At 43.8% G+C, this 23934-nt stretch overlaps 1 protein-coding gene across 1 annotated transcript; it reads right to left on the bottom strand.

Moving 5' to 3' along the window:
- Positions 1–109: 109 nt before the first annotated feature.
- LOC143277772 (carnosine N-methyltransferase-like) lies at positions 110–23934 on the bottom strand. Its single transcript, XM_076582672.1, has 8 exons — positions 23811–23934; positions 19889–20087; positions 18531–18697; positions 17141–17281; positions 13978–14156; positions 12454–12567; positions 8750–8853; positions 110–5913 (listed from the first exon to the last, which is right to left on the bottom strand). The coding sequence occupies exons 1-8, from the start codon at positions 23930–23932 to the stop codon at positions 5797–5799; spliced, it is 1143 nt and encodes a 380-aa protein (XP_076438787.1). The 5' UTR covers positions 23933–23934; the 3' UTR covers positions 110–5796.

Below are 23934 nucleotides of genomic sequence, written 5' to 3'. Positions count from 1 at the left end.
TGAATTTCTCACAGAGAAATCTGTTGTGTTAAAAGAGTAATACAATACAATAAACTTGACACAGACTTTTTATGTGGGCTGTGTCAGCTGATGAAGACAGGTTGAGACATAAAGAGTTAGAAAGAAAGAAAGAAAGAAAAAAACACACTTTGCAGATGTCTGTGATTTCCATTGTATTCATTACATGGATACATGTTACCATGGCAATCTGTTCATACACACATGGATGTGTTATTTATATATATATATATATATATATGTTCATGTATACATACACAAACATATGTACAAGAAGTATACACATATAACTCCTAAACTAGCATGCATTGAAAACAAACACATGTTCAGTTTCTACAGAAACATACGCGAAAAGAACCACCCAAAAAACATGTTCAACTCTTGTACAAACATGTGTTCATAACACACCATGTTCAATGCCTTCACAAACATGTTCAAAACATACTAGTGTCCAATTCTTACACAAAGGATGTGTTCAAAACACACTCAAGTTTAAAACATACACATGTTCAATGCCTTCAAAATACACACACGTTCAAAACATACACAAGTTCAATGCCTTCACAAAACATGTTCAAAACATACACAAGTTCAAAACATACCAGTGTCCAATTCTTACATAAAGGATGTCTTCAAATCATACACATGTTCAAAGCCTCCACAAACATGTGTTCAAAACAGAGACACTTTGTTCTCAATCATGACTATGTTCAAAGTGGAATCCAGTATCAGTGTGAAATAAACCTGGGTGATCACCTGAAACAGTTGACGTCCAACAGTGTTTCTCAGTGCAACCAGTACCACCATGCCCACAGGTGTGACCACACCAAATTCATTGCCTTTTTCAGACCTCACTCAACATGTTCCATACCAAACACAAAATCAAACTGAATATAAAAAGCATTGAAAACAACGACAAAAAAACGTTTTCTATACTGCTGACAAAAGTCATTTGGATGAGACGATAAACTGAGGTCGCCTGTGCAGCATGCACTTAGCACATGTAAAATAACCCATGACAACAAAGGGGTTGTCTGTGGCAAAATTCTGTAAAAAAAAAAAAAAAAAAAAAATCCACTTCGATAGGAAAAACAAATAAAACTGCACGCAGGAAAAAATACAAAAAAAATGGGTGGTGCTGTAGCGTAGCAACACGCTCTCCCTGGGGAGAGCAGCCTGAATTTCACACAGAGAAATCTGTTGTGATAAAAAAGAGAAATACAAATACAGAAGAGATAAGTGTGTATCAAAAATAATGTTTTCATCACTCTATTGTTTGTTTTTAAAATGCACTGAGCTCACTGTTTGTTTTTAAAATGCACTGAGCTCACTGTTTGTTTTTAAAATGCATTGAGCTCAGTGTTGAAATTATACTTGTCAGTGGTTTGGATGATAATTCCAAGACTTCCTCCAGTCCTGGAAATGGTTGTGTCATTGTTCCAACACTTTCTCCAGTCCTGGAAACGGTTGTGTCATTGTTCCAACACTTCCTCCAGTCCTGGAAATGGTTGTGTCATTGTTCCAACACTTTCTCCAGTCCTGGAAACGGTTGTGTCATTGTTCCAAGACTTCCTCCAGTCCTGGAAATGGTTGTGTCATTGTTCCAACACTTTCTCCAGTCCTGGAAACGGTTGTGTCATTGTTCCAACACTTTCTCAGTCCTGGAAATGGTTGTGTCATTGTTCCAACACTTTCTCAGTCCTGGAAATGGTTGTGTCATTGTTCCAACACTTTCCCAGAAAAAAAAAAAAAAAAAAAACTTCAAAAGATTTTCTTTCACCCAGCACACCTACAACAAGACCCAGCACCGTTCACATTCATCACACTGGAAATTCGTTGTGCATCCACAGGCTCCTCACCACACACACTATCTCAGCCCTCAGCCATACCCAGTGCTCACAAAACAGGACACAGGCTCCTCACCAAACACACTATCTCATTCTCACAACACATACACACTGTTTCCAACACACACACACACTGTCACCAACACATACACACTGTTTCCAACACACACACACACACACACACTGTCACCAACACATACACATTGCCACCAACGCATACATACCGTCACCAACACATACATACTGCCATCAACACACACACCTGTCACCAACACATACACACTGTTCCCAACACACACACACTGTTACCAACACATACATACTGCCATCAACACATACACACTGCCACAAACACACACACCTGTCACCAACACATGCACACTGTCACCAACACATACACACTGCCACAAACACACTCACCTGTCACGCGGCAGGTGTTTAACTTCCCCAGACACTGACAAAAACTTGTCATTCAAATTTCAAGGACCGCCCATGGCACCCTCCTTCAATACAAATCCTGAACTTTTAAGACTTTTCAAAGTAGGTTGTCACTGAATTTTTGAGCAGAAAAGTTGGCTACAGCTGTCGAGCTTTGTAACCATGTGAAAAACTGTCCTTTCAACATGACCCCTCCATAATGACTGTGGCGGTGAGCTGTCTCATCCACTGGTGTCAATGTTGCGGCAAAAGAGTTAAAACAATTTTTCAAGACTAAAAATGTTCAGTCATCAGAAATATACAAACTAAAACATCCTTCAGAAGCCACTCATTCATCCAACTTTTTTCTTCTTTTTTTTTGTTGATGACTGTGAGAACTTTTTTTTTCCAAGTATGACAGTTGGTTGCGCCCAAATATGACCATCAGAACATCAGAGGAGGCAACTGCTGTCCATACTACCAGTAATACTATCTAGGCTGGAATTTAATTACAGTGGAGAGTGTTTTGCCCAAGTTACATCCACACTCGCTGGGCCAAGAGGACTTCAGGACAGTCAGCGATGGGATGGTTCCCAAAGGCCAAGTAGCCCACAAAGGCTGCAGCACTAAGAGCCAGTACAATTGTGCATCCAAATTTGAGTCATAGTCCTTCACAAAAGACTAAGCTGTAAATGAATTCCCACTGCTGTGGAGAAACCGTTTATCATTCAGCTGTGACTGCTGTTGGCCCAACTTACGTCAATCTGATACAAGCTGGGTGTTGATCCTACACATAACAACAGACACACAAAGGACAAAGAGGGCAACAGAACACAGCACGGGGTCTTTCAAAGACACAGCCACTGAAAAACAACAGAACACAGCATGGGGTCTTTCAAAGACACAGCCACTGAAAAACAACAGAACACAGCATGGGGTCTTTCAAAGACACACACGCTGTGTTCAGCGCTTGACGTTTAGTTCATCTGAGGAGCGAACTTGACCCTGCATTCAACTCAGGAGGGAAAAGCGCCGCCTAAAAATAACACGCTACCGCCGGAAGGGTTGGAGCTTTAACTTGGAAGAACTGAGAGCACAAAACGCTACGACTTCTCTTTCACGTTGCGCCTCCAGCCGTTATCAGCTGTTGGGAGGGAGAAAGACCAGTGTGCTGTTCCGCGCGATGGCAGCGGCCACAGGGAGAAAACAACACCTCTTCGTTAACTTTTGATAACACGTTGCTTGTCAACGCAATCGCTTAATAAATAGTATGGTTTGAAAGAGCACAGTCTTAGCTTTAAAACGATAGGAAACTCAAATGTGAACATCCGATTATTTTTCTCAGGATAACTGTTTGAAAAAAGCAGGTATGCTTACCACCAGTTTGGTAACATGCATTTTGACACATTTTTAACACACTGAATCTAATCTCACATATTTCGCTCAACACAGACAATACATTCCATGCACAGCATTACACATCAGCATGCCTCTCACTAACCTGTGTTGATGGCTGGAAATTCTGAAGGAAGCTGTGGCGTGTTAAAGATCACAACTGTTTTGCAGCTTGTACAAGTACTCCACAGGCACACTGATTCAGTCATTCACGCACATTGAAGAAAACCACAGCCACGTGTATGGGGTGTGGATGGCAGTTTGTTCTGGCGGTTTGTAAGAAAAATTTCTGCTGGTTTGTGTGTGTGTGTGTGTGTGTGTGTGTGTGTTAAATCTAGAACTGTTAAAATGGTAGTCTTCATCACACAGTCATTGGCAGAGAATATGTGTGCAAGACAGACAGAGGAATAAGAGGAAAGAAACAAAGAAGTGCAAAAAGAAAGAAAATGTCAGAGAGGGGGGCGAGCAGAGAGATGAAAGAAAAAAAGAGTGAGAAAGAGAAAGAAGAAAACATAAATAAGAGATGAAACAGGAAGAATGGGTGATGAGAGAGATTAATGAAAGTAAGAAGGGCGTGGGAAGAGAAAGGGGTGGGGGTGAAGGGGTGAGAGAAACAGGAAGAACAAATGAAAGAAATAGGAAAGATAAACAGAAAGGATGACAGAGAGAGAGAGAGAATAAACAGAAACAAAGAACAACAGGAGATGGGAGGTGAAAAAGAAACAGTGAAATAAAATAAAAAAAAGAAGAGAGAATGAGATGGAAGAAAACAGGATGAAAGAAAGAAAGAAAGGGATGAAGGAGAGAAAGAGAAGGAAGGAAACAGCATGAAAGAAAGAGAGGGAAGAAAACAGAAAGAAAGAGAGGGGAGAAAGCAGCACTGACGAAAGAAAGAGAGAGAAGGAAACAGAACGAAAGAAAGGAAGGGATGAAGGAGAAGGAGAGAAAGAGAGGGAAAGAAACAGCACGAAAGAAAGGAAGGGATGAAGGAGAGAAAGAGAGGGAAAGAAACAGCACGAAAGAAAGACAGGGAAGAAAACAGAATGAAAGAAAGGAATGGAAGAAAGAAATGTGAGAGAACAGAATGTGAAGGAAAACCAAACTCACGGTACTTCTGCTATGAAAAAAACCACACCACCGCCAGTCACAATTGTCACCACAGTTCTCTCAAGTAAATGCTGCTATCTTAAAAAATATTTACCAGCCAAGGAAAGTACTACCACCATCAAAAAGATAAGTGTCCGCTCTTTCCAATGGTGCAAAACATTAATGCCGCAGAAATAGGAGTATGCTCACAAGCCCGCTCAAAAGAGGCGCGCAAATTGCCACGCTTTAATAGAAGACAAAGAAGGGTCAGTGACGGGTTAGCAGGCACAGCAGCTGGTACTTATCAGTGCAGTGTCTGGCACTATCAGGCCTGTTAGGGGGATCTCGCAGTCAGCTAAGTGTGTGGTTCTGCTTATAGCCTAGACAGCAGTGCACAGCCACTGACAAACAACAGAACACAGCATGACACAGCCACTGAAAAACAACAGAACACAGCATGGGGTCTTTCAAAGACACAGCCACTGACAAACAATGCCACACCTGTCTCTTCACCCCAACCAACCATCTAGTGAAGAAAAACACTCAACAATCATACCAACAAAAAAAAATACCAAAAAAGACCCAACCCCTTGCCAAGAGCTTTTTCATGTTGAATTAAAAGCTCATGAGACAAGAACTGACCAATCACCTTGTCTGACCCTCAGGTAAGGCGCATGGTTCCCGAAAGGCAGCAAGGTCACAGAAGAGTCATGGAAGGTCACAGAGGAACAGAACTATTGCTGTATGGTCTGAATCAAAGGTCACACAGCTGGCAAATAATATCTGAAAAAAAGACAAGAAACGGCTGCACACAGAAAGCGAGCCGTTTGACAAAACGTGTGACACACATTTTCACGGCGGCCGCCCCATCATGTTCAGCCACAGAGAAGGTGAAGGTCGTCCGTCTGGAAGAGGGGAAGGTGAAGGTTGTCCTTCACGACACAGGGAAGGTCGTCCATCAGAAGGTGAAGGTTGTCCATTAGGACACCGGGAAGGTGAAGGTCATCCGTCAGGACACAGGGAAGGTCGTCCGTCAGGACACAGGCGCGTCCAGCGGCTTGCGTGCGACGAAGAAGACACAGCGATACTCATAGTGCAGCATGGACTGGGGATTCTGGGTGTACGTGCACGGCACGTTTTCCTTCTCCTCCTGTCACACACACACACACACACGCACACACACACACACACACACACACACACGCATGCACATGCACACACACATACACACTGGTCATTTAGATCCTTTTCAGTTTGCCTATAAAACTAACTGAAGGTGCCTGCCTCTCTTACTCTTTAACATGGTCTCTCAGCACCGTCAAGATTCAAACTCAAAGGCCTGTGTAAGGATTTTATTTGCAGATTTCTCTGGCCCTTTTAACACCATTCAACCCCATGTGTTTCTCCAACGCTTGATAGGAATGAATGTAAATTCTGATGTTGTTCTCTGCATTCATGATTTTTTTAGAGGACAGACCACAGCGTGTTACTGTTAACGGCTGCCTGTCGGATGAGATTGTGTTCAGTACAGGGACTTCACAGGTCTGATTGTGTTCAGTACAGGGACTTCACAGGTCTATGTCCTGTCTTCAACACTGTTTCACATCTTCACTCATCATACAAGAGGTCAATGTTTCCATCTCTTTTTAAATCTGCAGACGATATGGCTCTGGTGGGACTTTTAAATGAGGACTCTTAAGCTACATATTTTACACAGATTTCTATTCTTAATGGATGGTGTAAAGATAGCTATTTAGAAATGAATGTAGATAAGACAAAAGAATTTGAAGTTGATGGAAGAAAGACAGATAACAGTTTTGTTCCTGTGACATTAAACAATGATAATGTCAAAGTTGCGTCATGTTTTAAATATCTTGGTACAGTAGCTCACAACGAGCTTTCTTTTACTGAACACACAGGTATGATTGTCAAAGAGGCACATCAATGTTTTTACCTGCTGAGGAAGCTTGGATCATTTAACATTAGTCAAAATATACTGCAGAATGCAATTAGAAGTCTTTTTGAAAAGTACTGTATATTATTCTTTTGTTCTTTGGAATGGAAATCTTTTGTATGAAAAACAGAGAACGGCTAGCTCGTATTATGAACATTGCTGGCAAAATTACTGGCACAAGGTAACTCTCCATGGGTGATCTATACCATCAAACAGTGAACAACACAACTCTCCATGACTGATCTATACCATCAAACAGTGAACAACACAACTCTCCATGACTGATCTATACCATCAAACAGTGAACAACACAACTCTCCATGGTTGATCTATACCATCAAACAGTGAACATCACAACTCTCCATGACTGATCTATACCATCAAACAGTGAACAACACAACACAACTCTCCATGACTGATCTATACCATCAAACAGTGAACAACACAACTCTCCATGACTGATCTATACCATCAAACAGTGAACAACACAACTCTCCATGACTGATCTATACCATCAAACAGTGAACATCACAACTCTCCATGACTGATCTATACCATCAAACAGTGAACAACACAACTCTCCATGACTGATCTATACCATCAAACAGTGAACAACACAACTCTCCATGACTGATCTATACCATCAAACAGTGAACATCACAACACAACTCTCCATGACTGATCTATACCATCAAACAGTGAACAACACAACACAACTCTCCATGACTGATCTATACCATCAAACAGTGAACAACACAACTCTCCATGACTGATCTATACCATCAAACAGTGAACATCACAACACAACTCTCCATGACTGATCTATACCATCAAACAGTGAACAACACAACACAACTCTCCATGACTGATCTATACCATCAAACAGTGAACAACACAACACAACTCTCCATGACTGATCTATACCATCAAACAGTGAACATCACAACTCTCCATGACTGATCTATACCATCAAACAGTGAACAACACAACACAACTCTCCATGACTGATCTATACCATCAAACAGTGAACAACACAACTCTCCATGACTGATCTATACCATCAAACAGTGAACATCACAACACAACTCTCCATGACTGATCTATACCATCAAACAGTGAACAACACAACTCTCTATGACTGATCTATACCATCAAACAGTGAACAACACAACACAACTCTCCATGACTGATCTATACCATCAAACAGTGAACAACACAACTCTCCATGACTGATCTATACCATCAAACAGTGAACAACACAACTCTCCATGACTGATCTATACCATCAAACAGTGAACATCACAACTCTCCATGACTGATCTATACCATCAAACAGTGAACAACACAACTCTCCATGACTGATCTATACCATCAAACAGTGAACAACACAACTCTCCATGACTGATCTATACCATCAAACAGTGAACATCACAACACAACTCTCCATGACTGATCTATACCATCAAACAGTGAACAACACAACTCTCCATGACTGATCTATACCATCAAATAGTGAACATCACAACTCTCCATGACTGATCTATACCATCAAACAGTGAACAACACAACTCTCCATGACTGATCTATACCATCAAACAGTGAACATCACAACTCTCCATGACTGATCTATACCATCAAACAGTGAACAACACAACTCTCCATGACTGATCTATACCATCAAACAGTGAACAACACAACTCTCCATGACTGATCTATACCATCAAACAGTGAACATCACAACACAACTCTCCATGACTGATCTATACCATCAAACAGTGAACAACACAACTCTCCATGACTGATCTATACCATCAAACAGTGAACAACACAACACAACTCTCCATGACTGATCTATACCATCAAACAGTGAACAACACAACTCTCCATGACTGATCTATACCATCAAACAGTGAACAACACAACACAACTCTCCATGACTGATCTATACCATCAAACAGTGAACAACACAACTCTCCACAACTGATCATGTCACCAACATTCACACAACAATCAGTAACAGTACAGCAATTACCTCAATATCAAAGCCAACTTTTTTGATGACGCTGCGCAGGTCTTCATAGCTGATTTCTATGGAGCTCTCCCCAGGCACGTCAGAGTAGTGGTATAACAAAGGGCCTACACACATCACACACACATCACACACACATCACACACACACACATCACACACACACACATCACACACAACATACATACACACAATACACACATCACACACACACGCACACACATCATACACACAGACACACACACACACACATCACACACATCACACACACACACATCACACACAACACACATACACACAATACACACATCACACACACACACACACACACACACACATACACACACACACACACACACACACACATCACACACACACAATTCAAGATCTGATTTCCTTTTACCCCTTTAGTTAGGGGCATGGAGGATTACAAAAGAACAAAATAAAAACTGAAAGCAACTAATAACTGACTATATCTACAACACTCACACAGCAGATACAAGGTAAAATTCTCAAATTCACCAAAACAATCTGTAAAATTGCTTAGGATTAACTTCTAACCAAAACAAGTGACCTGTTATTTCAAAATACTTAAACATTCTGCAGTCTTCATAAATTTTGAAATAGCCAGCAAAAAAGAAAGAAAAAAAAAAGGTTTTGCTGATTTTGAAGACATCGTTCTACAAAAATCAGAACCTGACCTGACACTGTAGAATCAATTCATGTCAATGAGGACATTCCAAAATGAAATGAAATTCTTCTCCATGCGCTGACAAGTTACATTTATAATAATCTTTCATCTTGTGGTATATCATGGTAATGTCCATTTTTAACTGGTAGCTATGAGGTTTGTTTAACATCTCTCTGAATCATCCAAGTTATGCATGCGTGTGAATCACTGGTATAATCTATGAGGTTTGTTTTACATCTCTCTGAATCATCCAAGTTATGCATGCATGTGAATCACTGGTATAATCTATGAGGTTTGTTTTACATCTCTCTGAATCATCCAAGTTATGCATGCATGTGAATCACTGGTGTAATCTATGAGGTTTGTTTTACATCTCTCTGAATCATCCAAGTTATGCATGCATGTGAATCACTGGTGTAATCTATGAGGTTTGTTTTACGTCTACCTGAACCATCCAAGTTATGCATGCGTGGTGTGGTGTAAGCACTTTTATTTGTTTCTTAGTCTTAACAAGATTCAGTGTTGTATGAACACTTATTATTTTATCATTTTATTATCATTATTATTATTATGATTACAATTATGATTATTATTATCATCACCATCATTATCATTATTTTAATTCATACTTATTATTTCCATCATTGTTGTCATGATTGTTATAATCATCATCATTATCATTATTTACACAAAAAAAGTTACTATTATCATCATCATCGTCATCATCATTATTAGTACTAATATTGTATTTGTATTAGTATTAGTATTGGTATTATCACTCTCACCAGACACACACCACACAACCAATGTATTGCTGCCATACTTATATAGCTACAATCTCACCAAACACACCACACAACCAACCAATGTATTGCTGCCCTACTTATGTAGCTACACTCTCACTAAACAGACACAACACAACCAATCAATGCACTGCTGTCATACTTATATAGCTACACCTCACCAAACTGACACCACACAACCAATCAATGCACTGCTGTCATACTTATATAGCTACACCTCACCAAACTGACACCACACAACCAATCAATGCACTGCTGTCAAACTTATATAGCTACACCTCACCAAACTGACACCACACAACCAATCAATGCACTGCTGTCAAACTTATATAGCTACACCTCACCAAACTGACACCACACAACCAATCAATGCACTGCTGTCAAACTTATATAGCTACACCTCACCAAACTGACACCACACAACCAATCAATGCAATGCTGTCAAACTTATATAGCTACACTCTCACTAAACAGACACCACACAACCAATCAATGCACTGCTGTCAAACTTATATAGCTACACCTCACCAAGCTGACACCACACAACCAATCAATGCACTGCTGTCAAACTTATATAGCTACACCTCACCAAACTGACACCACACAACCAATCAATGCACTGCTGTCAAACTTATATAGCTACACCTCACCAAACTGACACCACACAACCAATCAATGCACTGCTGTCAAACTTATATAGCTACACCTCACCAAGCTGACACCAACCAATCAATGCACTGCTGTCAAACTTATATAGCTACACCTCACCAAACTGACACCACACAACCAATCAATGCACTGCTGTCAAACTTATATAGCTACACCTCACCAAACTGACACCACACAACCAATCAATGCACTGCTGTCAAACTTATATAGCTACACCTCACCAAACTGACACCACACAACCAATCAATGCACTGCTGTCAAACTTATATAGCTACACCTCACCAAGCTGACACCACACAACCAATCAATGCACTGCTGTCAAACTTATAGCTACACCTCACCAAACTGACACCACACAACCAATCAATGCACTGCTGTCAAACTTATATAGCTACACCTCACCAAACTGACACCACACAACCAATCAATGCACTGCTGTCAAACTTATATAGCTACACCTCACCAAACTGACACCACACAACCAATCAATGCACTGCTGTCAAACTTATATAGCTACACCTCACCAAACTGACACCACACAACCAATCAATGCACTGCTGTCAAACTTATATAGCTACACCTCACCAAACTGACACCACACAACCAATCAATGCACTAGCTGTCAAACTTATATAGCTACACCTCACCAAACTGACACCACACAACCAACAATGCACTGCTGTCAAACTTATATAGCTACACCTCACCAAACTGACACCACACAACCAACCAAACTTATATAGCTACACCTCACCAAACTGACACCACACAACCAATCAATGCACTGCTGTCAAACTTATATAGCTACACCTCACCAAACTGACACCACACAACCAATCAATGCACTGCTGTCAAACTTATATAGCTACACCTCACCAAACTGACACCACACAACCAATCAATGCACTGCTGTCAAACTTATATAGCTACACCTCACCAAACTGACACCACACAACCAATCAATGCACTGCTGTCAAACTTATATAGCTACACCTCACCAAACTGACACCACACAACCAATCAATGCACTGCTGTCAAACTTATATAGCTACACCTCACCAAGCTGACACCACACAACCAATCAATGCACTGCTGTCAAACTTATATAGCTACACCTCACCAAGCTGACACCACACAACCAATCAATGCACTGCTGTCAAACTTATATAGCTACACCTCACCAAACTGACACCACACAACCAATCAATGCACTGCTGTCAAACTTATATAGCTACACCTCACCAAACTGACACCACACAACCAATCAATGCACTGCTGTCAAACTTATATAGCTACACCTCACCAAACTGACACCACACAACCAATCAATGCACTGCTGTCAAACTTATATAGCTACACCTCACCAAACTGACACCACACAACCAATCAATGCACTGCTGTCAAACTTATATAGCTACACCTCACCAAACTGACACCACACAACCAATCAATGCACTGCTGTCAAACTTATATAGCTACACCTCACCAAACTGACACCACACAACCAATCAATGCACTGCTGTCAAACTAACAACTGGCACTGACCCAAATTGATCCAGTACCCCCCCGGTTTGAGAATCTTCCAAACGGTCTCTATGTAGCTGACCACGCTGTGAGCAGTGTCCAGGAAAAACACCATGGACACACAGTCCCACACACCTGTAACACAGGAAGAACACCATGGACACACAATCCCACACACCTGTAACACAGGTAGAACACCATGGACACACTCCCACACACCTGTAACACAGGAAAAACACCATGGACACACAATCCCACACACCTGTAACACAGGAAAAACACCATGGACACAATCCCACACACCTGTAACACAGGAAGAACACCATGGACACACAATCCCACACACCTGTAACACAGGAAAAACACCATGGACACACAATCCCACACACCTGTAACACAGGAAGAACACCATGGACACACAATCCCACACACCTGTAACACAGGAAGAACACCATGGACACAATCCCACACACCTGTAACACAGGAAGAACACCATGGACACACAGTCCCACACACCTGTAACACAGGAAAAACACCATGGACACACAGTCCCACACACCTGTAACACAGGAAAAACACCATGGACACACAATCCCACACACCTGTAACACACATGTATGAAGGAATCATGACTGACGGACTTACTGAATACATGAATTAATCGAATGAACAACTGACTGGCTAACTGAATGACTGACTAACTGAATGATTGACACACCTGTAAAACACAGGAAAAACGCCATGAAAACACATCTGTAACACAAAGGAAAAACGCCATGAACACACACATGTAACAGGAAAAATGCCATAAACACACACATGTAACACACAGGATAAACAACATGAACACACACCTGTAACACACAGGATAAACAACATGAACACACACCTGTAACACACAGGATAAACAACATGAACACACACCTGTAACACACAGGATAAACACCATAAACGCCATGAAAATACATCTGTAACACACAGGAAAAGTGCTATGAAAATACATCTGTAACACACAGGATAAATGCCATGAAAATACATCTGTAACACACAGGAAAAACGCCTAACCTAACAGGGTGTACAGGGATTGGAACTGAGGAAAGTGGGAGAGAGACAGCAGCGTTGTGACCACGGGGCCCAGCCCTCACCTAACAGGGTGTACAGGGATTGGAACTGAGGAAAGTGGGAGAGAGACAGCAGCGTTGTGACCACGGGGCCCAGCCCTCACCTAACAGGGTGTACAGGGATTGGAACTGAGTAAAGTGGGAGGGAGACAGCAGCGCTGTGACCACGGGGCCCAGCCCTCACCTGGCAGGGTGTACAGGGATTGGAACTGAGGAAAGTGGGAGGGAGACAGCAGCGTTGTGACCACGGGGCCCAGCCCTCACCTAACAGGGTGTACAGGGATTGGAACTGAGGAAAGCGGGAGAGAGACAGCAGCGTTGTGACCACGGGGCCCAGCCCTCACCTAACAGGGTGTACAGGGATTGGAACTGAGGAAAGCGGGAGGGAGACAGCAGCGCTGTGACCACGGGGACCAGCCCTCACCTGGCAGGGTGTACACCTCCAGGAAGTCTCCAGCGGCCATGGAGAAGTTGACACCTTCTGGGAGGTCGGAGGGGTCGATGTCGGGGAAGGTGATGGGGGAGGTCTGGTGTCCTGTGCGCAGGTTGTTGCTCCACTGGTGAACCCAGGGGTACAGCCGCAGGCTGTGGGGGTTGCGACACCTGGGACACACAGCACACACCTCTTCACACCTACCTCTTCACACCTGGGGCAACAACACACCTCTTCACACCTGGGGCAACAACACACCTCTTCACACCTACCTCTTCACACCTGGGGCAACAACACACCTCTTCACACCTACCTCTTCACACCTGGGACACACAGCACACACCTCTTCACACCTACCTCTTCACACCTGGGGCAACAACACACCTCTTCACACCTACCTCTTCACACCTGGGACAACAACACACCTCTTCACACCTGGGACACACAGCACACACCTCTTCACACCTGGGGCAACAACACACCTCTTCACACCTGGGACAACAACACACCTCTTCACACCTGGGGCAACAACACACCTCTTCACACCTGGGGCAACAACACACCTCTTCACACCTGGGGCAACAACACACCTCTTCACACCTACCTCTTCACACATGGGACACACAGCACACACCTCTTCACACCTACCTCTTCACACCTGGGACACACAGCACACACCTCTTCACACCTACCTCTTCACACCTGGGACAACAACACACCTCTTCACACCTACCTCTTCACACCTGGGACAACAACACACCTCTTCACACATGGGACACACAGCACACACCTCTTCACACCTACCTCTTCACACCTGGGGCAACAACACACCTCTTCACACATGGGACACACAGCACACACCTCTTCACACCTGGGGCAACAACACACCTCTTCACACCTGGGGCAACAACACACAACACACACCTCTTCACACCTGGGGCAACAACACACCTGATCACACCTGGGGCAACAACACACAACACACACCTCTTCACACCTGGGGCAAAAACATACCTCTTCACACCTGGGGCAACAACACACCTCTTCACACCTGGGGCAACAACACACAACACACACCTCTTCACACCTGGGGCAACAACATACCTCTTCACACCTGGGGCAACAACACACCTCTTCACACCTGGGGCAACAACACACCTGATCACACCTGGGGCAACAACACACCTCTTCACACCTGGGGCAACAACACACCTCTTCACACCTGGGGCAACAACACACCTCTTCACACCTGGGGCAACAACACACCTCTTCACACCTGGGGCAACAACATACCTCTTCACACCTGGGGCAACAACACACCTCTTCACACCTGGGGCAACAACATACCTCTTCACACCTGGGGCAACAACACACCTCTTCACACCTGGGGCAACAACATACCTCTTCACACCTGGGGCAACAACACACCTCTTCACACCTGGGGCAACAACATACCTCTTCACACCTGGGGCAACAACACACCTCTTCACACCTGGGGCAACAACACACCTGATCACACCTGGGGCATCAACACACCTCTTCACACCTGGGGCATCAACACACCTGATCACACCTGGGGCAACAACACACCTGATCACACCTGGGGCAACATCACACCTCTTCACACCTGGGGCAACAACACACCTGATCACACCTGGGGCAACATCACACCTCTTCACACCTGGGGCAACAACACACCTGATCACACCTGGGGCAACAACACACCTCTTCACACCTGGGGCAACAACACACCTGATCACACCTGGGGCAACAACACACCTGATCACACCTGGGGCAACAACACACCTCTTCACACCTGGGGCAACAACACACCTCTTCACACCTGGGGCAACAACACACCTCTTCACACCTGGGGCAACAACACACCTGATCACACCTGGGGCAACAACACACCTGATCACACCTGGGGCATCAACACACCTGTTCACACCCGGGACAACACAAAGCACACGCATGCTGACCATTTGTAAGGAGTTGGAAGCATCACTGGTGAAGCCACAATTGTGCAAAATCTCTGCACCAAAGTCGGTGCAGGTATATATATATATATATATAAATTCCCTTCCTGTCTTAAAAACTGGAATACATGAACCTGCAACAATTTTTACCGTCCCTAACACAGATACACACCAATATTTGCCGTTCCTAACACCAACACACACCAATATTTGCCGTTCCTAACACCAACACACACCAATATTTGCCGTTCCTAACACCAACACACACCAATATCTGCCGTTCCTAACACCAACACACACCAATATTTGCCTTTTCTACTTGAGAAAGGGAGCATTAAGAGGGAGTGTTGGTTGGTACCAAAGACCAACAGGCAGCTTGTACTGTGACATCTCCAAAATAAAATGCTGTTTAAACCAGCAGAAGACAAAGGAACTGACAGATATAAGATGGGACAGACAGAGAGGGTGTGGAAGAAAGGGGGATGGGGGGAGGGGGGGAGGGAGAGGAGACAATGACATGAGGAACCAAAGGTGGCAGAATGGTTAAGACGCATATCTACCAATACAGTGTCCTTGAGGGTCTGGATTCGAGTCCCGCGCCAGACGGGCGCATTAGCCGAGTGGTTAAAGCGTTGGACTGTCAATCTGAGGGTCCCAGGTTCGAATCACGGTGACAGTGCCTGGTGGGTAAAGGGTGGAGATTTTTACGATCTCCCAGGTCAACATATGTGCAGACCTACTAGTGCCTGAAGCCCCTTCATGTGCACATGCATGCAGAAGATTAAGTACGCACGTTAAAGATCCTGTAATTCATGTGAGCGTTCAGTGGGTTATGGAAACAAGAACATACCCAGCATGCACACCCCCAAAAACGGAGTATGGCTGCCTACATGGCGGGGTAAAAACGGTCATACACGTAAAAGCCCACTTGTGTGCAACACGAGTGAACGCAGAAGAAGAAGAAGAGTCCCGCGCCTCGCACTTTCTACCACGTTTGACTGGAAAATCAAACTAAGCGTCTGGTCATTGGGACGAGACGATAAAGTCAAAGCCTGACTTAGCGCGTTGGGCCATGCTGCGGTCAGGCATCTGTCTAGCAGGTGTGGTGTAGCGTTAGGTACGTGTTTTATCTGGATGCAGTGAAGCCTCCTTGAGAAAGTGGAAGTGGAACTGACTTGTTGAGGACGAAGTTGGACGCCAGCAGCATGAAGAGACTCCACTCGTTGCCCTGACAGTTGTAGCCACGCTGGGCAAACTCGTGGGCCAGCCGACCCAACCCTGACCCCGGCACCAGGATGTTGACAGCTTTCGTGTCGCTGGAACACACAACATGCGAGTCTGCATTGGTTAGGGTACACACACACACACACACACACACACAAACATTTACACGCACACACACACAAAGTCACATACACACACACACACACACACACACACAAACATTTGCACACACACACACACACACACACACACACAGTCACATACACACATACATACACATATGCACACACAAACACACACACACATTTGCACACACACACACACACACACATACACATTTAAGAGTACTACACACACACATATGCACACACATACACAGACATAGACACAGACACACACGCACACAGGGAAATGTCCACAGAACTGGTGCCTGAGACAGTGTGAATGTGTGCTTGTTTTTCTGTGTGTATTGCCTCCCCACGTCCGTCACAGCCCCTCACTGCCTTCCTTTGAACCTAACCTCAAGACTTCCCTCTTCCAGCAGCATTTCCTCTTGACCCTCTCTCAGTCATGAAAGCAGTCAGTTCTATGTAGGTATGTATATGTATGTATTGCATGTTTGAGTTTGTATGCGCATATATATATGTTTACTGTGCATGATTGTGAGTTGAGGACTGAGTTTGTTTCATATGTGTGTGTGTGTGGATTGTAAAGCGCTTTGTGCAATGAGGAAAGTGCCGATAAATGTCCAGTTATTATTATTATTATCATTATTACACAACTGACAGGTGCTACAGCCGAGTGGTTAAAGCATTGGACTTTCAATCTGAGGGTCTCAGGTTCGAATCTCGGTAAAAGGCGCCTGGTGGGTAAAAGGTGGAGATTTTTCTGATCTCCCAGGTCAACATAGGTGCAGACCTGCTTGTGCCTGAACCCCCTTCGTGTGTATACGCAAGCAGAAGACCAAATGCGCACGTCAAAGATCCTGTGATCCATGTCAGCATTTGGTGGGTTATGGAAACAACAACATACCCAGCATGTACACTCCTGAAAGTGGAGTATGGCTGCCTACATGTCAGGGGTAAAAAAAATGGTCATACACGTAAAAGCCTACTCGCGTACATACAACTGAACATGGGAATTGCAGCCAATGAATGAAGAAGAAGAAGAAGAAGAAGAAGAAGAAGAAGAAGAAGAAGAAGAAGAGGAAGAAGAAGAAGAAGAGGAAGAAGAAGAAGAGGAAGAAGAAGAGGAAGAAGAAGAAGAAGAAGAAGAGGAGGAAGAAGAAGAAGACGAAGAAGAAGAGGAAGAAGAGGAAGAAGAAGTAGTTGACAGACTCACTGGGTGTCTGGAGGGAAGCGTTTCTCCACAGCGGACAGCACAGGCAGGTAGCAGGCATCCCTTTCCGGCTGGCCCGCCTTGCTCCAGTCCCTGTAGAACTGCTTGATGGTTGTCTTCACCTTGTCCATGTCGAACGACGTCGGCATCAGGTGAGGGTCGTCACTGCCCTGTCAACCACCGTCGCAGTTATCGTCATCATCATCATCATCGATAGCATCATATCACCATCATCTGTCAACCACAGTCACAATGATACCATTACCATCATCATCATCAATAGCATCATACTGCCCTGTCAACCACCATCACCGTTACCATCATCATCATCATCATCATCAATAGCATCATACTGCCCTGTCAACCACTGTCACCGTTACCATCATCATCATCAATAGCATCATACTGCCCTGTCAACCACCGTCACATTGACACCATTATCATCGTCATCATCGTCATTGATGGCATCATATCACCATCATCTGTCAACCACGGTCACGCTGACACTGTTATTGTCATCATCACTATCAACATCACACAGACTCACGTTGACGATGGTGTGGTTCTTGTTCTCAAACATGGCCTCTAACCTCCCATCATCACTATCATCATCAGCATCATCATTACTATCAACATCACAGACTCACATTGATAATGGTGTGGTTCTTGTTCTCAAGCATGGCCTCTAACCTCCCATCATCACTATCATCATCAGCATCATCATCACTGTCATCATCACTGTCAACATCACACAGACTCACATTGACGATGGTGTGGTTCTTGTTCTCAAACATGGCCTCTAACCTCCCATCATCACTATCAACATCACACAGACTCACGTTGACGATGGTGTGGTTCATGTTCTCAAACATGGCCTCTAACCTCCCATCATCATTATCATCATCAGCATCCTCATTACTATCAACATCACACAGACTCACGTTGACGATGGTGTGGTTCTTGTTCTCAAACATGGCCTCTAACCTCCCATCATCACTATCAACATCACACAGACTCACGTTGACGATGGTGTGGTTCTTGTTCTCAAACATGGCCTCTAACCTCCCATCATCACTATCAACATCAGCATCATCATCACTGTCATCATCACTGTCAACATCACACAGACTCACGTTGACGATGGTGTGGTTCTTGTTCTCAAACATGGCCTCTAACCTCCCATCATCACTATCATCATCAGCATCATCATTACTGTCATCATCACTATCAACATCACACAGACTCACGTTGACGATGGTGTGGTTCTTGTTCTCAAACATGGCCTCTAACCTCCCATCATCATTATCATCATCAGCATCCTCATTACTGTCATCATCACTATCAACATCACACAGACTCACGTTGACGATGGTGTGGTTCTTGTTCTCAAACATGGCCTCAGCCCCCTGCAGCATCAGCTTGATGATCTCATGGTTGTGGGCCACACAGGTGCGCATGACGTCCAGGTTGTCACGGAAACCAGGCAGGAAGTTCTGGTGGTGCTCTGGCATCTCCAGGTAGTGGTCCTCAGCACTCTGGATCCTCCGCAGACAGTGGGACCTGTGGGACACACAGTGGGACATGTGGTACATACAGTGGGACCCGTGGGGGACACAGTGGGACCTGTGGTACATACAGTGGGACCTGTGGGGGACACAGTGGGACCTGTGGCACAGACAGTGGGACAGACATTAGGACCTGTGGCACAGACATTAGGACCTGTGACACAGACCTTTACTGGCTTTAGCACAGACATTAGGACCTGTGACACAGACATTAGGACCTGTGACACAGACCTTTACTGGCTTTAGCACAGACATTAGGACCTGTGACACAGACCTTTACTGGCTTTAGCACAGACATTAGGACCTGTGACACAGACCTTAACTGGCTTTAGCACAGACATTAGGACCTGTGACACAGACCTTTACTGGCTTTAGCACAGACATTGACACAGACATTAGGATCTGTGACACAGACCTTAACTGGCTTTAGCACAGACATTAGGACCTGTGACACAGACCTTAACTGGCTTTAGCACAGACATTAGGACCTGTGACACAGACATTAGGACCTGTGACACAGACCTTTACTGGCTTTAGCACAGACATTAGGACCTGTGACACAGACCTTAACTGGCTTTAGCACAGACATTAGGACCTGTGACACAGACATTAGGACCTGTGACACAGACCTTTACTGGCTTTAGCACAGACATTAGGACCTGTGACACAGACCTTAACTGGCTTTAGCACAGACATTAGGACCTGTGACACAGACCTTAACTGGCTTTAGCACAGACATTAGGACCTGTGACACAGACCTTAACTGGCTTTAGCACAGACATTAGGACCTGTGACACAGACCTTTACTGGCTTTAGCACAGACATTAGGACCTGTGACACAGACCTTAACTGGCTTTAGCACAGACATTAGGACCTGTGACACAGACCTTTACTGGCTTTAGCACAGACATTAGAACCTGTGACACAGACATTAGGACCTTTGACATAAGACCTTTACTGGCTTTAGCACAGACATTAGGACCTGTGACACAGACACTAGGACATGTGACACAGACCTTTACTGGCTTTAGCACAGACATTAGGACCTGTGACACAGACCTTTACTGGCTTTAGCACAGACATTAGGACCTGTGACACAGACATTAGGACCTGTGACACAGACCTTTACTGGCTTTAGCACAGACATTAGGACCTGTGACACAGACCTTTACTGGCTTTAGCACAGACATTAGGACCTGCGACACAGACCTTTACTGGCTTTAGCACAGACATTAGGACCTGTGACACAGACCTTTACTGGCATTACCAGAGACTTATAGCTTTGATCTGTTGTACAGTATGAGTAAAACACATAGTCAGATATACATGGAATTTTAATTTATCACTGTATATTTCAATCTGTAAATGAAAAAGGTTTACACATTGACAGTATGTGATTTAACATGAAACTAAATAGTAAATTGCTGTTAGAACAAGTTAGAACAGGTTAAAGCCTATTTCAGAGCATTAGTAAACCCTCAAAACCCACTGCAAGATGCAGTGAAGGAACCAAAAGGCAGCTGTCTTGGACACTGAAAATGATGGATGCGATAACCAGAAGACAAAATCCAGCTTGTATGCCAGCTACAGGACCTGAAAGAAACAACAGAATGGGAAGAAAACCTGAACACCTCATACGCCTCTTCAACACAGTCATCTCACTCACTCAACATTTTCCGGAATGGCCAGAGGGCAGAAGTGATGCAGAGATGAAGCTACTTATAGAAGAACATCGTAAAGAAAGATGTGTGTCGTGTAGAGTCTTGATGCCACAGTGACTGTACCACACAAAACATCGTCCAACGCTCAGCAACAAACAGCAGCAGATGTTTTGTAGAGCCACCATCAAGCACTAAAGAATATCAAAACTCCTCTTTATAACAACAGTGGAGTGGAATAATCTATCTGACGACGACATCAAGTCAGCTGGCTTCTGGCAGACAGCCCCGACCCAGCGACACTGGTCCTACCCCCCATCCCCCATCCCGTTGCAGTTATAGTCATTCTTTGGCTCCAGCAATGTATCTATCCAGATCCAAATCATACACTCTGATGGCTCAGTCACCAACGATCAGTCCAGTTCAACAGTCACTGCAAACAAAAGTGAAAAAAAAAATCAGGGGAGAAAATGTCACATGCAAAGTCACAACGTCCAGTCTGACATTGGAAGCTGAAGCTGTGAGCGTGACACATGCTCTCCAATGGCTGTCATCTATTTGTGCGCCTGGAAATCAACATGGCAGGACTCCGACTGACTCCTGCAAAAAATGAAAGCGGAATAGGGAGCCCAGAGTCGGAGTGGCATGAGGCAATGCACAACTTTCAGATTCAAAAGTTGACATAGATGTGCTGCCCTGGACATGAAAGTGTTAAACCAAATTGGTGAGCCAACAGGATTGCTCTGTGTGTGTGTGTGTGTGTGTGTGTGTTGTGTGTTGTGTGTGTGTGTGATGTGGGAGATGGGGAATTCAGTTGTGTGTGTGTGTGTGTGTGTGTGTGTGTGTGTGTGTGTGTGTGTGTGTGTGTGTGTGTGTGACTGTGAGTCAAACTTCTGATGTAGTGTAGCACATACAGATCTTTCTGCATGCTCTGAACAGTGAACTGAAGCATCCTTGAAACTGAAATAAAGTAAATTGCAACCAGCAATATCATGTATTAAGGTAACAGAAAGATCTTGGTTACAATACATTTGAAATACTTTGCTTTTGACTAACACATTAGCTTTTGACTAATAGTAGTACACTGATCATTGAAAATATTGGAATATATCAATAAACTTTTCTCTTTTTTCTGATTCTGCATAGCATTACCCAGATTAATGGTAACATTGCACAGTATCCTTCCCTAAAAACAGTCCGTGGCTACAGAAAAAAATATAAATCAGACTAGAGCAACCAAACTGTTTACAATATAAACACAGTAAACATTAAATTACATCTGTATAAGAGCGCAGGTTAAATTCAAGATAAACCAAGTAACATTGACTCTATCAGTCTGTGGAGAATTTAATGTGGTGATTGAATACAAAGTTTAAGACAATACTAAGGGCACTGAATAACTGATCCCCAAATAAAATATTCATATTTCATAATGCCCAGTTATGTCATGGTAACATGAAGCACAAGATAATAAATTACACAACAACTTTTGAATAAACACACCTGACTTCCCCAAGAGTTGGAAAGCACATTAAAAAATTACTTCTTGAGATATATATAGATATCTAGATATCCAAAGACACAAAGTAAATTTTCTCTTCTTCCACTTGACAACCAACATCAGTATGTTGATGAAAACTGCCGTATTGTGGTAGGTTGTTGTTGGGCGCAATTCAGCTGGGCTACCGAGGGATATGCTAATAACTTATAGGGGAGATGGGGCGCAGTCCACTGTTGTGTTCGCATCTCCAGCTTAGCCAATCCCGCTACACCCGACCGACACAGCCCAAGCCTTCTACGACACTACTTAACAGTAGCACAACGTTCAAAATACTGCGTATCTTAACATCTGGACAATATACTGAACATCTTAACATCAGCAGCACAATCTGTGGGTTTTCATAAGTGGATATTTATAAAACGTTAATTCATAGGCGAATGCAAAGCACACAATAATATTAATAATGTTGGTTCCATTGTCTGTGTTTGCAAGTGTGCGTGCGTGCCCTGCACATCCAGAGTAATCAAAATGGAATTAGAACCGGCCAGTTATCGTGTACCTGTAGCTTCTGAAAGCTTCAACGACTCTCAAGAAGTGTTCATGTTCTTTCTTGTCATAGTCATGCTGTTCAATGGAATCGTCCTGTTTGTTTGAGCTATGGTCTGCTTCACGGTCGGCCATGA

The sequence above is a fragment of the Babylonia areolata genome, chromosome 35 (genome assembly GCF_041734735.1).
Source record: "Babylonia areolata isolate BAREFJ2019XMU chromosome 35, ASM4173473v1, whole genome shotgun sequence".
In the NCBI taxonomy this organism is placed as follows: Eukaryota; Metazoa; Mollusca; class Gastropoda; order Neogastropoda; family Buccinidae; genus Babylonia; species Babylonia areolata.
The sequence above is the reverse complement of the archived record's forward strand: the minus strand, read 5'-3'. Positions and strand labels throughout refer to the sequence as shown.

Excerpts from the sequence above, each read along its gene's own strand:
- LOC143277772 (XM_076582672.1), bottom strand. The coding sequence starts at position 23,932 with ATGGCCGACCGTGAAGCAGACCATAGCTCAAACAAACAGGACGATTCC. Across the intron at positions 17,282-18,530 it reads CGCTTCCCTCCAGACACCCA|CGACACGAAAGCTGTCAACA; the intron begins GTGAGTCTGTCA and ends TGTGTGTTCCAG. Across the intron at positions 5,914-8,749 it reads AAGTTGGCTTTGATATTGAG|GAGGAGAAGGAAAACGTGCC; the intron begins GTAATTGCTGTA and ends TGTGTGTGACAG.